The sequence below is a fragment of the Mesoplodon mirus genome (genome assembly GCF_964341445.2).
Source record: "Mesoplodon mirus genome assembly, chromosome: 5".
NCBI classification, from domain to species: domain Eukaryota; kingdom Metazoa; phylum Chordata; class Mammalia; order Artiodactyla; family Ziphiidae; genus Mesoplodon; species Mesoplodon mirus.
Window position 1 is genome coordinate 14,774,721 of NC_138980.1, and position 12,841 is coordinate 14,787,561.

The 12,841-nt window shown below is 36.6% G+C and overlaps 1 protein-coding gene across 3 annotated transcripts in view; it reads left to right on the forward strand.

Annotated features, from left to right (window-relative positions):
• Window positions 1-12,841, forward strand: part of RANBP17 (RAN binding protein 17) — a 318,451-nt gene that overhangs the window by 240,337 nt on the left and 65,273 nt on the right. For all 3 annotated transcript variants that reach the window (XM_082622432.1, XM_082622433.1, XM_082622434.1), the window contains 2 exons: window positions 3,791-3,894; window positions 9,623-9,711. In XM_082622432.1, coding sequence (XP_082478558.1) covers window positions 3,791-3,894; window positions 9,623-9,711 — 193 coding nt within the window. The remainder of the gene's footprint in view (window positions 1-3,790; window positions 3,895-9,622; window positions 9,712-12,841) is intronic.

The window sequence follows — 12,841 nt, forward strand, 5'->3', positions numbered from 1 at the left end:
GTAATACAAATGAGGAAAAAATCCTTAATAGGTGTTGTATAAAGTTGTTTGCATGAGGTAAAAAAATGACCAGTTTTCTAGCTTAGATGATACAACATATCACATTGCAATAATAGGAACAGTGCTACCTGAAACATAAACGTTTCTATAGGAATAATGCACCAGTGTCTCTCATTTGCCTACCTTAAACTCAAGTGATTGCTGAGGAATTCCTTTCTCCTCACCAGAACCAAGCTAATTGTTCTTCACCCTCTGACTTCACCCCTGACTTCATGCAACTGCAAAGTCAAGATTTTGTGACCCTGACTTCAGTCCCTACCTCTGACACCTCCACCCCATCAGAGACATGGAGGGAGGAACATGAAGTTGGGGGGTAAAGCAGAAGTAATTGGAGACCCTGGTTCACTGACATTTACCAGGCAGAGGATGTTGGACAAACTACTTAACTCCTTCAACCTCTCTGTTCACATGTAAAATGAAGGAAATCATCATACTAGTTTACAGGATTGTTGTGACTGGTAATGACTTACAACAGTGCTTTGAAGGTAGTAAGAGCTACATAGGTGTTTGTTGAGTAAATTAAGTACCACATTCATTGACTGCACATAAGAAGTACTCAAGAAATAACTACTGTTATTCAGTCACTACACAAATATTACTTGACCAGCAGACCCTCCTCTAGGCACTGGGGATACAGTCGTGATCAAGACAGACCAAGTTCCTTCCCCAAGGAGCTTACATTCTAGTAGGAAAGACAATGAATAAATATGTAAATTAATAGCCAGTCATAGTAAGTCCCATAAGAACAGTGAAGTAGTTTATGGGGTGGGAAAGTAGGTGAGGGGGGAGGGCACACACTGGGGTACTGTTTTAGAGTGGTCAGTGAAGTCCTTTCTGAGGAAGTGACATTTAAGTAGAATTGCCGCTCACCTTGCTTTCTTTAGTATTTGCTCCTTGATTTCTCCCTTCACATTTTGGTGGCTTTCTCTTGTGCTCCTGATGTCCCTATTTGCCTCAAAATTTGATTGAGGAAAGAGATGGAAGTTTTTTTGGTCTGTAGCTCAGTATAGTAAGGAAGGGTTTAAATGTTCAAGTTCTGAGTTTGTCTTTGTTCTGAGTAAACCTCCTTACCTTGCTCCCAGAGGAAGGGTATTGGGCTGGTTACCTCGTGATCACATTTTATTTGACCACCATAATCACCTCTGTTAAGTTCATGTTAAACTCAAAACAACAAAAATGCTCCTGGCTATCATTTATTAAGTGCCAGACACTGAGCAAGGGGGCTTACAAGTGTTTTGTCATTTAATCCTCACAGCTAACTTTATGAAGTAAATATTATGTCTCTTAATTACAGATGAGTGAAGAGACTTTATCCAAAAGCAGACAGCTAATAGTAGCAGAACCAGGATTCAAGCATAGAACTTCCAAAGCATCCACTCTCTCTAGCACCCTTATCTACCTGCAGTGATCATTATCACTGTTCTCATTAATTCCATACTAGAAGAGTAAGATTACATGGCTTAAAATATAATGTATTATATATTTAAGGATTTGATGTTTGCTTCAGTTAGTAATTTTTCTGTATTAGGTATTAAGAAAATAAGGTATTTTTAAAATTTTACCTTTAATTGAGCAATTACTTTTCATTCAAATACAGTATTTCCCTAATATGTACCAGGCACTGTTCTAGGTGCATCATCTATTTTTCCTGTGTTAAAACATTTAATGTACACAATAATCCTCAAAGATAGGTATTTATCCTTATTTTGTAGATGAGAAAACTGAGACACAAAGTGATCAGCTAAGTATCCAAAGTTAAACAGTACATGGTGGAGCCAGACACTGGGTCTGTTTATTGCAGGGGCTTAACCTACATCATTCTCCTTCACAGAGAAATGAAAAGATGCAGTCTCGGTTCTCCAGCAGCAAAGCCAAAGATACTATCAGTGTGGGCTGATAGATCTAATAATTTACATATACACGTTATAAATTTTATCTCATTTAATCCCCACAGTAACCTTCATCAAATGGTGGTAGTGGTAGAATGATATAGGTGGTATTATTAAGTGTTAGTATTAGCTGTCTGCTAAAATATCTGCCATTCACAGCAGACTGATAAATGCTATCTAAAGGATCAGACAAAGGTGAAGAATCAGACAAAATGCTGTGAGAACCCAAAGGGAGAAGGAGAATACTTGCAGTAGGATCTTAGTACTTGAAGGGGAGCTTAGCTCAGACATTAAGAAAGCTATCATTTGACCTGGGCTTTGAAAAATAAAACTTGCTCCTATAAAGGTCTCTCATGTTATCCCCAGTTGACAGAGGGTGTATCTAAGAGGAGTAACTTCGTCGCATAGCTAGTTGACAGGGCAGGGGTTATAATTTGGAGTCACACGTACTACCATTGCACCACGAGGTCACTATAATTTGGTTTACTTTCCCCTTCGCCTAGCGCCCTGATCCTTGTGTCGAACAGCATACTAGGAAAGACTCATTGGCCTTTTGACATCTCTTTCTGAAGAAAGCTAAGTCCCTGAATCTGTTGGACTCCAGAAACAAAGTATGTAAGATTAAAGGGAAAAGAGAAGTCAGAAAAGATCAGGGTCATCCGGATCAGCCACTCCTTAAGAGTCAAAAGATCCTGATTCTGCCATTGATTTTCTGTGTATGTGGCCTTGGACCTCGCTCTCCTTATCTGTAGAATAACATATAGGCCGGTGTTTCTCAAACGTTTGCATGCATCTGAGTTACCTGGAGGGCTTCTTAAAACAAAAATTGCTGGATCTGGGATGAAACCCGGGTTTTTATATCTAACATGTTCCCAGGTGGTGCTGATGCTGCTAGGTCAAGGACCAAACTTTAAGAACCACTGATCTCTTCTCTGAGATCTTATTTCCTCTCTAATTCTCTACTTAAAAACTGCTAGCATAGAAATCAGGAGGTCTGGACAGTATAGTTACACCTCCAACTAAGTATGCTACCTTGAGCAATTCACTTAACATTTCTCTGCCTGTTTCTTCATCAGTAAAGTGGGACTCACAATTCCCTGTGGCATAGGATGAATGAGAAAACTTTCTCATTTGAAGGAAACCCCTTTTGAAAAGGATAAATTATCAATTGTGTAACATATCCATATGTTAACTGAAGATTCTACCTTCAAAGTGAAAAAACAATAGAAAATGTCTCTTTTCCCTTTTTTATATAAAGGAAAAGAAGCTTATTGCAAAAGGAAGTGTACTCATGGAGAATGTACTTAAAATCCAAATGACCCATGAGGGACCCTATCCCGTTTGGAGATAAAAGTTTCCCTGACATCTATTTAACAAATTAAAAAAAAAAAAAAAAGAACATAAATAAAAGAGAATAATAAGTTAGGGCTATCTGGGCACCTGAGTCTGTGAGCCCTTTAGGGCCTTGGCACCTAAAGAGAAAGGGAAAAAAGATCCTGTTCTCTGAGGCTTTGAAAGTGCCTTTCCTTGAGGCATTAGGGAAGCTCTGGGGGCCCTAAGAGCTGAAGGGCTGAGAAGCCTGGGGCATAAGTCTATTTGATCCAGTAAAGAGCCAGGGGAAAAAATGGCTGGTAAGTAATTTTGCTATTTCATTTGGTGCAAAAGAGAAGGCAAAACACCAGAATATTCAATGAGCCAAAGCACAGAATGTGGTATGGATGTGAATGCAGGCTGACCCCTTCTCAAGAACATTTCTAAGCCTGAATGAAGCACTCACTGTGAAGGCTAATGGACAATAGCATGCATCTTAAAGCGTAATGACCCTTTTGTTTTCCTGATAGGCGAAGATGAGGACGAATTTGAGAATTTCATGCTGCCTCTTACAGTCTCTTTTGAAACAGTGTTACAGATATTCAATAACAACTTTAAACAAGAAGATGTAAAGGTGGGTTTGTTTCCGAACATGAGAAAAGACGATTTTGGTCATTCTAGGATGTATAGATTCAGAAAAAGGTCTGCATATTTGTGTGTGATTTGTGCTTCGTGCTTCATCAATCTTAATTTCCCAACTGCATGTGTCTTTGAGTTGTCCTTTTCATATAAGTACTTTTCTAGTTTCTTATACAAATGGACTTTGAGGTTATCGAATGATTTCAGATAGCTTATGATTAGATGATACATTTGTCTCTCGTGGCTGTACCTTTTAAAAGAACATTTCTCGTGGGTACGACACCACTTTAAACGTCCCTGTTCCCTCATCTACCCCACACTATATGTTTCGACATATTTATATGGAGGAATGCACAAATGTACACATGCTAAAATACTACATCTCTAAATATTTTTAAACAAGAGTTTGTATAAATCAAGACTTTATTAAATGGCTAGGCATATATGTATAAATAGGAGCTGGTCTTGAAGTATTGCATTCTTAAACTGAACAAAGTGATTAGGATAACTGATAGCTAAATAAGGTTTTTATGTGCCTGTGGGAGCCATATTAGGATTGATTTGACAAGTCAGTTCAGCTGTGGCAACAGTCATACTCTCTAAGACAACATTATGTTTTATTAGTAAAATCCTTAAGTGTAGCAAGCTGTTTGTGACAAAACAGCCCCATATTTTAATATGGGGGATGGGGAGCACAAGATCTGCTAAATAGGAATAACATCTTCCGAAATTCTGATGTATCAGGGCTGTATTAAATAGATTGACACTGGTTATTATTCTTGAAAGACTAATAAATATATACCGAAAATGTAGGCACCTTTGTTGGTGATACTTGAGTCATGTTTTATTCTTATTTGAAATGTGTTGAAAATATTGACAGTCATTTTGCATGGCTCCTCTTCTTCTACCAAAAAAAATAAATTAGCAGTAAGAAGCCACATAGAAGAATGATGGCCTTTGGTGATTATTCAGTGTAATTCTTGTACTAAAAAATAATTAACCAAATACTATACCTTTTATTTTGACAGAGTTTTTGAAATGAATGTTTATCAACATGCAATAGTCATATAGAATTTTTAAAACCAAAAAAGGATCTTAGAGATTTTCTTTGTGTTTATAGTGTTGCTGAAATTCTTCCCCAGAGTTTCTACTCAGGTTAGCTGTATTTTTTAGAGGTCTCCCAAATATTTTTAACGACCAAAAAAATCTTTGCAACTTTAAGGTGGTTATTGCTGCCCTTTATATCAAAAAGAAGCCGTGAGGTTGAAAAACACTATCTTTATAAAAATTACATTTGTCTCGTTTGAAGATTTCATTATACTCCAAGCCCGTTTTGATGTAATCCCATCTAGTTTGATAGAAACCATCTTCCTAGAGTCATTTTTAATGGAGTTCCAGTGATACATCCCTAAACCAGCAAGTTCTTAACGACCCTGGAAAGTGACTGCTTGATTACACTTTAACGGTATTTGCAAATAAAATCACAAGTAATTAAGGGGAAATCTCCAGGCTTTTGAGCAAGTTTGATGCATGATAACTGCCTGATTCAGCTTCATCTAGAGTAATGCTGTGTAGGCAACAGCTACTGAGATCAATAGCAACGTAATGATAGTGGCAGAATTAAGTGAGTAACCTGAGAACTGTGCCTCAGAATGCATGCAGCTGCCACGAACCAAGGCCACACAGTGCACTCCGTGCTTCCGTCCTAAATGTTCATCAAAAGACGCCCTGCAGGAAAATGGAGTTAGATGCTCTTTATTGCTGATCGTGTCTCTTGCCACATTTATCAGGGAAATTGGATTAGCAGTTGGCAGCTGCAGGTAGACAAGATTCTGCAGTGATTAAATATGCAGCTTGGCTGCATTTGTTGTGACAGACCTTTAGTAAATTCTACTGTAAGCACCATCTGTCTAATTTGTATAAAGAAAACTTGGTGCTTTAAGCTACCGATAAAGAACTAAATCTGTTGCTTTATCATAAACAAAACTTTTGCACTAAATGCTTTTAAATGTAATTTATTAAGTTAAGGCTATTTTTCTATCATGATGAATAAATAATACATGCAGAAGTGCTTTCAGGTACTTCATTTTGCAAGTACTAGAGATAAAAACAGTTCTGTTTTGTTCTTCAATAAAGTATTTAGTATTCCAATCCACAGGAGGTGATGCTGTTAAAATATCTCTATGAAAATGCGGCAGGACTGCCAAATTCATTTAATTTGCAACTCTTACCAGGATTTTCTGACTGCCTATTGACAGATATTTTTTCAAATGCAGATTTCAGGATAAACATAAGCATTAAGGACCTACATTGCCAAATTGAAATATGGTTGTGAGAGAAGGAAATGCTGTAAAACTCTTAAATTTATAGCTTTGTTTTCTTACTTAGTCCTATTAAAATTGAAGAGAACGTTGAATTTTTGTCTTGGGTTTCTCTTTTCAAAGGAAAGGGAAAAAGAAAGAAATTGCTGTGACAAACCCTGGCTCTAAAGCGTTAGTTCAGAGTACGTGTTTCCCCCCTGTGATTGTACCCATAGTAAAATATAGTCCAGTACTCTGACTCCCCATGCATCATTTTTGTTTTGGCCATGACGTCATCAGTTTTAAGGGAAATGAATGAAAACTTCTAGGAGGAAGAGGAGCAGTTAAATAGGAACGTGCTATCTTTAGTCCCTTCGTGAAAACTCCACAATGTTAAATTATTTAAAATCCTAGATTTTCAGCATGCGCACATTAAAAGTTTTCGCACTAAGTGCCAAATGTTGCAAACAGCACTTTAACAGAATGATTTTGCTTTGATCCCTGTAGCAGTTCCTGAATAATTTATCACAGGTTATTGCCTTAATTCTGGAGAGGGATAGAGCAATAAAGGCAGATGAAAACACTCCAGTTGAAACACCTTGGGGCCTGCTCATTCCTCTGACACGGCTCTTTTGTTGGAACTATTTAGAGGTTATTAAGATGTGTCTCCAGAATTAAGAGTATGCTGTAAGGATGAAGACAGCCATCTTAATTCTAAAGACAAAGCACAATGACCCTTCACCTTCTTCTTCTTTGTTGTTATTATATAGTAGAATTATGAGGATAATATTATAGCTGCCCCCAGTTGTGCCACTACAGTAAAGGGTCTGTCAGACTTTCCATTAGAAACCCTGTTTTGGAGGTCAGGGTGGAAGGAGCCGCATTTCAACTGTTTCCCAGCCCATCCGTCTCACACTTGGCACACAGACGGCCATTCACCATGCAGGAGACTGCAGCAGCGAGCAGTTTCTCCTTGAACTATCCAAAAAAAGGAATCCTTAGGATTAGATACCCCCGACCTGCCCACTCCCCCAAACAGCCTCACTTTATAAGGACCTCTCATTTTTCAGGTCAGTCAAGTGTTGACTAACTGTAGGAGAAAGGCAACTTTTGAAATAAACCTCTTTGTACTGTTTTAAGTGAGATGGTAAATTGTGGCTCTTCCTCCCCTAAACTTCAGATCATCCCTTGATCTCTGAGATTGTTTGATAGCCTGGTTGAGCTCCTTGGTAACAGTTTTCCTGGTCTCATACCAGAACTGGGTATGTTTTGACTGTCAAGAAAGTACTTCCTTAGTGTTGTTTGAGTGTCTGTATAGATTATTACAGTACTCTTGCTGCTTTGAGATACAAGATTGTTTGAGTATGAGAGATCTGTTTCTCACATTAACACTGCATTTTCCTGCTCAGTTGAACCTTTTGAAAACATATTTAGTTATTATATTGTCATATGCTTCCTCTGCTTTGGAGTAACATTTTCTAAAATGGATATAATGTCATAGATTTGAGTCAGTTAGAGCCCTTCTATTAACTTGGCGTCTCTTAAGAAAAAAATTTGTGATGAAATAAATATTAACCTTTTTGTGTAATAAGGATAGTCTAAAATATTTTAAGAGCCTTTTGCACTAGACACAAAGTAAAGCTTATTGCTCCTGTTGACCGATTTAGAGTTGAATGGTGATGAGTACCTTATGTATATGTGAAAACTAAAGATTATTTGAAGAGTAGCCTGTAATTTGTAAGTGTACATAATAAAAATAGAATCAAAAAAGGCCACTTTAATAGAAAGACTACAAAGAGAATTAGTCAGAATAGAATTGTTCAAAGACTTCTTAGAAGACGTATTCTGTTCTGGAAGCTGCAAGAAATGTAGAAAGCTGAGAAAGAGGAGAATAGGTTCCAGGTGATGAAAACAGGTTACATAAAAGGCAAAATGGTTTAAAAAAAATAGCAGTCACGTAAGAGAACTACACAGAGAGACTAGCCGATTATAGAAAAACAAGGACTGGTGAGATTATGAAAGGAAAAAGAATAAGTTATTTAAAGAAGCAGAAACAAAAGTTCAGGGTTTACAGATTCAGAAATTCAGATTACCATCATTCTATAAGCTGTTACACAGGATAGAAACTGAATATTCTTATAAACAACTTCCAGTTATATTGAGTCACCTAACACCTTTTAGGTGTGGGGCATCAGGGAAGGGGGATCAAAAATTACAGATACTTGTGACGTAAACTGTTTCCTACTTTGAAATTTTTTTAGTCATTAAGATGAGGGTCAGCATTCACTTCCAAGTCCTTAATGATAATTTAAATGCCTTCCTAAGGAGACTTTCATTTATTACCAAAGTGTGCGGAAAAGAAAATCTGATAAAATAGTTCAGAGACCATTTTCTGGCAGAATATTTCCACTGAAAACAGTATCTTCAGAAATCACAGTTGCATATCTCAATTATCCCACCCCCTTGTTTTGCAATTATGTTTATTTGTACTCTTTGTTCTGACATTCTAGCATCTGTTCATGGGTTTTCTTTTTCACTTCCCAAGCATCTTCCTAAGGACAGCTTAATTAAGGGTCCAGAGTACAAGTCAGATCTCTTCTATTTAAGAGTCAAGTTTTCATTTTGTTTTGTTTTGTTTGCTCTAAAACTAAGTATTTATGGAACACTTACATATGTATCAGGCTCTTGTTAGGCATTTTTATATAAATTTATTAAATTTATTCCTGACAGTGCCTCTGTGAGAGAGGCATTATTAGCCCCTTTCAGAGATGAGAAAACTGAGATTGATAATTTGCCTTGCCTTAAGTCTTATAGTTAAGAAGTAAAGCTGGGTTTAAATTCAAGTCTTCTGATATTGAGTGTAGAACTCTTTTCCTTATATCTTTTCCTTGCTTGGGGAATGTGAATGCCATTCTGGGTATGCCACGGTACCAATAGGTCATCTGGCCAGTTTCATTTTGTCCTAAGTTACTAAAGATATTCCTTAGGGATCTTTAAATGCCAGTGTGCTTTCAGGTTAGGCTCCAAATTGCATAGTGGGACTGATTTCTTGCAAGCCAATGTGGTTAAGATTTGTTGTTATTAAATAATGTCTATACCCTGTACATTTCTGTTTCGTGGAATTATCAATACTCTTTTTTTTTTTTCTAATTTGGCGTTATTCAGAAAAAGTATGTTAGGAATCTAAATGTTTCTAAGCTATTGGAATCATGACTCAGCTCAATTTATAAGAAGCAGAGTTGGTCAGCAGATGTGATGGTCTGTTTGCTTAAAAAGTCTATGACTTTCTATAGAAAGAGATCTGAGCGAGACATTTTAGCTAATGAATCAAAATCAGATATGTGGTCATTATTGCCTGATTATTACTCCATCTGCTCTGTGCTAACGTGAAAATCAATTACTGTGTCTCTTTCCCACTGACAGCGTCTGTTGATCGGGCTGGCAAGAGATCTTCGAGGGATTGCCTTTGCACTGAACACAAAGACCAGCTACACCATGCTGTTTGACTGGATGTATCCTTATTACACTGTGACAATACCAGCTCTGTGCACAGAGGGATGCCAGGCCCCTGGCTTTCGTTTAATAGTATGGCACAGTAGGGAAGAGGAAACAAAGCTAAATGAACTAATGTGTAATCAGCTAAAAATTACAGCACAGTGGCAGCAATACAGATAACTGAGCACAGCATTTGGAGACCCAGCTCAGAGGGGTCACTGTTTTGGTGCCATTAAATATTGACACCTTAAAAAATCACATCCCCAAATGATTGTTTATGTTGGGGTTGCAGGGATAATTGGGCTGACGTCTCTAACTCAAGATCAATGGATCCTACCGTTTGGCATTTTCGAGGAGATTTGGATTCCTACTCTATCTCAAATAGCAGAGCTGAGGTCACTTTATCTCTTTGAGGCTCAGTTTATCTTGCTGTAGTTTTTCATCATCATGAAAATATTAATGGACATGAAAAGGGGGAAATAAGTCGTTAGGATTTTCATTTGATATAAAATTTGAACTTACCTTTGCCCAGGCTTAGTACAGACAGCAAAATAAATAAACAAGAAAACAAACATCCCCCCACAGAAATGCCTCATCCTTAATAGTAAAAAGATTTGGTGTTAGGCAGACCTGGCTTGAATTCCTAACTCTCCATTTTCTGTGTAAACTTTGGCAAGTCTTTTCACCTCTCTGGGTTTCCTCATCTAAAAAAGGAGACATCCAGTATCATGGCCTATTGTAACCATTGAAATAGGTAACGCACTTTGTATAATGTCTACAACATAATAGGTAGTCATAAATGGTTACTATTAATATTGTTTTATCAATATTGTACGAATCCTCTTTGATCTTAACAGAAAGTGATAGTTTATGCAAGTCATGTAAGTGTAACATATGTTTTCATGCCTTTATACATGAAACCATCAGAGCACCGTAAGAAAATTCTGTAACCTTAAAGTTATTTTTTAAGTTACAGTATTTGTCAGTTGCTCTTTTCAAACCCTTCTTATCATAAATAAGAACTTCCCTCATGAATTGAATTACAAAAGAAACTTCCCTCATAGATTAAATTACAAAAGAAACTTCTTAAAGGCAATCTTCAAGTACTGATGACACAGTTATGGCCGAAAACGTAACTAACAGGATCTGGGCATGTTTCAGGGAGAACGCTACACATTAAAGAAATCATTTAACATTAATTTTGAATACTTACTTACATTTTTACTTACTATTAAAACCTACCTCATGAGATTTATGTGCCCATAGAAGGGTTAGAGATAAGAATTTTCAATGCTGTTTAGAAATCATGTATGTCTTTATATCAGCATACAAAGTACATGTACAGAGATTGTAGATTTTAACATGGAAAGTCATACAACTCTTTTAACTGTGCAGAATAAACTGGAATTACATATGACCCTTTCATTTCTCTAAACATAAATACAAGCTCACAAAGCAAAAACTTCCATTTATTTGAAATATTGTAAAAACCTAATTTTAGCACTTTAAAATTGATGGTGATCTTGAAGCCAACCTACAACTCTAGGAGGTCCAGCAATTAGTGCTTCACGTTTTTCTCAGCAACAATCTTAACTAAGAGTTCAGATAAGAACTTTCCCCTTAGCATCAAAGAATAGAAATATCTGTCATAATTGATACTGCCTAAAATTTATAGAACATATTGTAATTTAAGTTTTTAATTAAGTCTGTTTTCCATTTCCTCACTTTACTCCTTCTTTTGGGCACCTATCTGAAATGAAACTTTTGTCCAGCAGATGGCAGAAAATAGCAAACGGAAAACCTTGGGACCTAACTGTTTTGTTTTGGACTAGAAACCACTGTCTCCTCCATCTGACTGTAGATGTTGATGTTATTAGGATCAGGGACGGAGGGCGAAGTGTCAGTTATGCAGGAAGTTATGTTAGATTGCCAAACGGGATGGCTTGGTACCGCCCTTGCTTATAATGATTGAGTTTCAGTAGCAAATCAGCTTCCTTGGGAAAAGGCCAAAGGCTTTTCATAATTGTATTGACAACAAAATGAATATGATAAATGGTGTTCATTCAGTTGAGGCAAGATTTATAGTTTTCCTTTGGGCAAGGGATAAAAGAGCAAATATTTATAATAATAGTAAAATTTGTTTAAAAGTTACATTATTTGATAATTCGAAGAGCTTTATTAAAATATTTTGAAATACTTTAAGCAGTTTCAGGTGATAAGAGTACAGATTCTTTCCAAAGTATTCTAGTAATGTAAAAATGAGCAAGTATATGATTAAAAAAAAAACCATGGATATGAAAGTCATTTATTCTTCCTAAAATATTGATATGTCAAACCGTCAGTGATGATTCTAATATTACTGCTGGAGAAAGTTTATTTGCCTTTTATCCACATAAATGTGTGTTCTTTAATTTGCTGTATAGTCCTTAGCATACAGAAGAAACATCCTATAAGAGCACATGTCATCTTAAAGTCAAAACGCATTTTATTTATCGTGATTATTTGATAAAATGCTATTTTAGTGGTTAGCTATTTAATTTAAAAACATTTCTATAAACACTGACTGCATTAACTGGTACACGAACTACATTGCTTACCACTCTGTCCTTCCAAACCTAAATTGCCTGAAACTACACAGCAACCATGTTGATAAATTGTCCCACTACTGGAGAACAGAAGAAGAATCACTGCTATTTCTTTGCCCCTGTTGTGAGAATGCAACAGGATAAAAGCACCTTACCTGGCACTGTATTTAGTCACCTTGGTTAAACTTTTTCCAGATCATAATTACACTTAAGTATCAAAAACCCAGTGGGAAATTGAAAAAACTAAAAATAAGAGAACGTGTGTTTATTTCCTCACACTCATTCTTTTAATTGTCATAATCCTGATCTTTGAGCACACTGTTTTTCAGTCACGCAGTCAGTGCTGTTGTTTAATATGCATAAACACATTTTACAAAGACAAGGCAAGACAATGAGATTTGTAGGGGAAAAAAAAGAACTTTGGAATAGGACAGTCTTAGGTTCCAGTCCTGGGTTCACCACTTAACAACCTGTGGGGTTTGGGGTAAATTACTTAATGTCTCAGAATCACAGTTTTCTCCTCCATAAAACAGGGCTAATAATACTTGTATCATAGGTATGC